We start from the raw sequence: 1,558 nt of genomic DNA, 5'->3' as shown, positions 1-1,558 counted from the left end.
CACACACACATATCGGACGTCACCGCAAATGAGCCTCGGGTTTGTATCAAAGGCAGTGGTGCACCAGTACATGACGGACAGAGGGACGTACCCGACCCCAGCCCCAATAGCGGGTGGAAAAGCCATTGAGCAAGCGAAAGTGGACGTTGGCTAGAAGCATGATACCCCCAATAAAGTTGTCATAGTGGTAGATTGGGTGCAGCCAAGGGGCGGCGACATGCTGGGGAAAGGGGGGGAAATCATAAGGCAGCTTGTCGTTGATGGGCAGCAAGTCGACGTCATGCATGGCAATGTAGTCCGACTCGTGTTCCACCTCCAGAAAGCCCGCGTTGATGAGCAGACCCCGGTTGAAGCGGTACTTGTCGACTTGATTAATGACGTAAATATGAAAGTCAATGTGCTAGAGACCAGAGTCGGGCATGTGAGCACACCCCAGGCCCGTCACGGGCACAGGATAGCGTGGTAGTAGCAAAACCGACCTGTTGTTGCAGGAAGACCTTCATGTGCGGGGCAAACTGTTTGAGTTCAGCCTCGGCCCCACGAAACGGGACCAAAATCTGCGTTGCGGTGATGGCAGCGAAGGACCGAGTGAGTTGACGAGAGAAACAAAAAAAAGAGAGAGAATTTAAAGGTCAAATATGTCGAGTGTGGGGTGGACCACGAACCGCGAGGCGCGGGTGGTCGGGTGCTTGGGCCGGGGGCTGAAGGCCCGTTTGGTCGTCGGCCTTTCCAGGGACAGGATGGCCGGGCACTGGAGCTTGTCCGCCGTGCGGTAGTCCGGGATTGAGATGATGCGGCGGTGCGTTGCCAACGTGGTGGTGGTCGTTGGCGCGGGCCAGGGGGCCAGCTGCCTGGGCAGCTTCGAGCTTGGTCTTGAGCTGGAGATTGTCTTGTGATAGTCGCAGGACCTCTTCCATAGCAGTTTGCTCCCGTTCCCCCAGGCGGTGATACTCGGCCTGCATTTGCTCGAGCTCGCGCAAGAGGCGCACGTTCTCGGCATCCAGCTCGGCGGCAGGATCGGGACACTACACGCCATGCCACCAGTACCCATGAAGTGAGAGGGTAAGATCAGCATGGTGATGCCAACGTCTTCAACAAACGGGACTCCAGACACGACCAGCCATCCCCGCCGGCTCACCTGCTTCTTGCGAACTTGAATGATGGTGGCGACCAGAAGCAGCGCAATGCTCAGCAGCACCAGCGACAACACCAAGCGCGGGCTGGCCCGCATGACGCACCGTGACCCCCCCCACCCCGCCAAACCGTGCCTCTTTCCCCCGTCAACCCCAAGTCCTCATCCTCCCCCCTGATTGATGCGCTGGTCTGCCCTCCCGATGCAGCCGAGCACGAAGAAGAGGGAGAGAGAAAAGTGTGATGAAAACCAGAGAGAGGAGGAAAATATGATCTAAAACCAGAGGAAGAGAGGAACAGGATCAAAACTTGACAGAGTTAAAAAGAGGGAAATGTGATGATATCAGAGAGAGTAGCAGGGCTATCATATTCGTCAGAGACAGCAAAGCTAGCAGGAAGAGAACGTAGAGAAAGAGAGAGAGAAAAT

At 56.3% G+C, this 1,558-nt stretch overlaps 1 protein-coding gene across 1 annotated transcript in view; it reads right to left on the bottom strand.

The window, feature by feature from the left end:
- Nucleotides 1-1,348, bottom strand: part of MONBRDRAFT_33681 (uncharacterized protein) — a gene marked incomplete at its 3' end in the record, with an annotated part of 4,854 nt that extends 3,506 nt beyond the window's left edge. The window contains exons 1-4 of the mRNA XM_001748308.1: nucleotides 1,139-1,348; nucleotides 666-1,025; nucleotides 480-557; nucleotides 92-400 (exon numbers count right to left, since the gene is read on the bottom strand). Of these exons, the coding sequence (XP_001748360.1) occupies nucleotides 92-400; nucleotides 480-557; nucleotides 666-1,025; nucleotides 1,139-1,231 (840 nt within the window). The 5' untranslated portion in view covers nucleotides 1,232-1,348. The remainder of the gene's footprint in view (nucleotides 1-91; nucleotides 401-479; nucleotides 558-665; nucleotides 1,026-1,138) is intronic.
- Nucleotides 1,349-1,558: the final 210 nt, after the last annotated feature.

Source organism: Monosiga brevicollis, genomic scaffold (genome assembly GCF_000002865.3).
Source record: "Monosiga brevicollis MX1 MONBRscaffold_22 genomic scaffold, whole genome shotgun sequence".
Taxonomy (NCBI): Eukaryota; class Choanoflagellata; order Craspedida; family Salpingoecidae; genus Monosiga; species Monosiga brevicollis.
The sequence above is the reverse complement of the archived record's forward strand: the minus strand, read 5'-3'. Positions and strand labels throughout refer to the sequence as shown.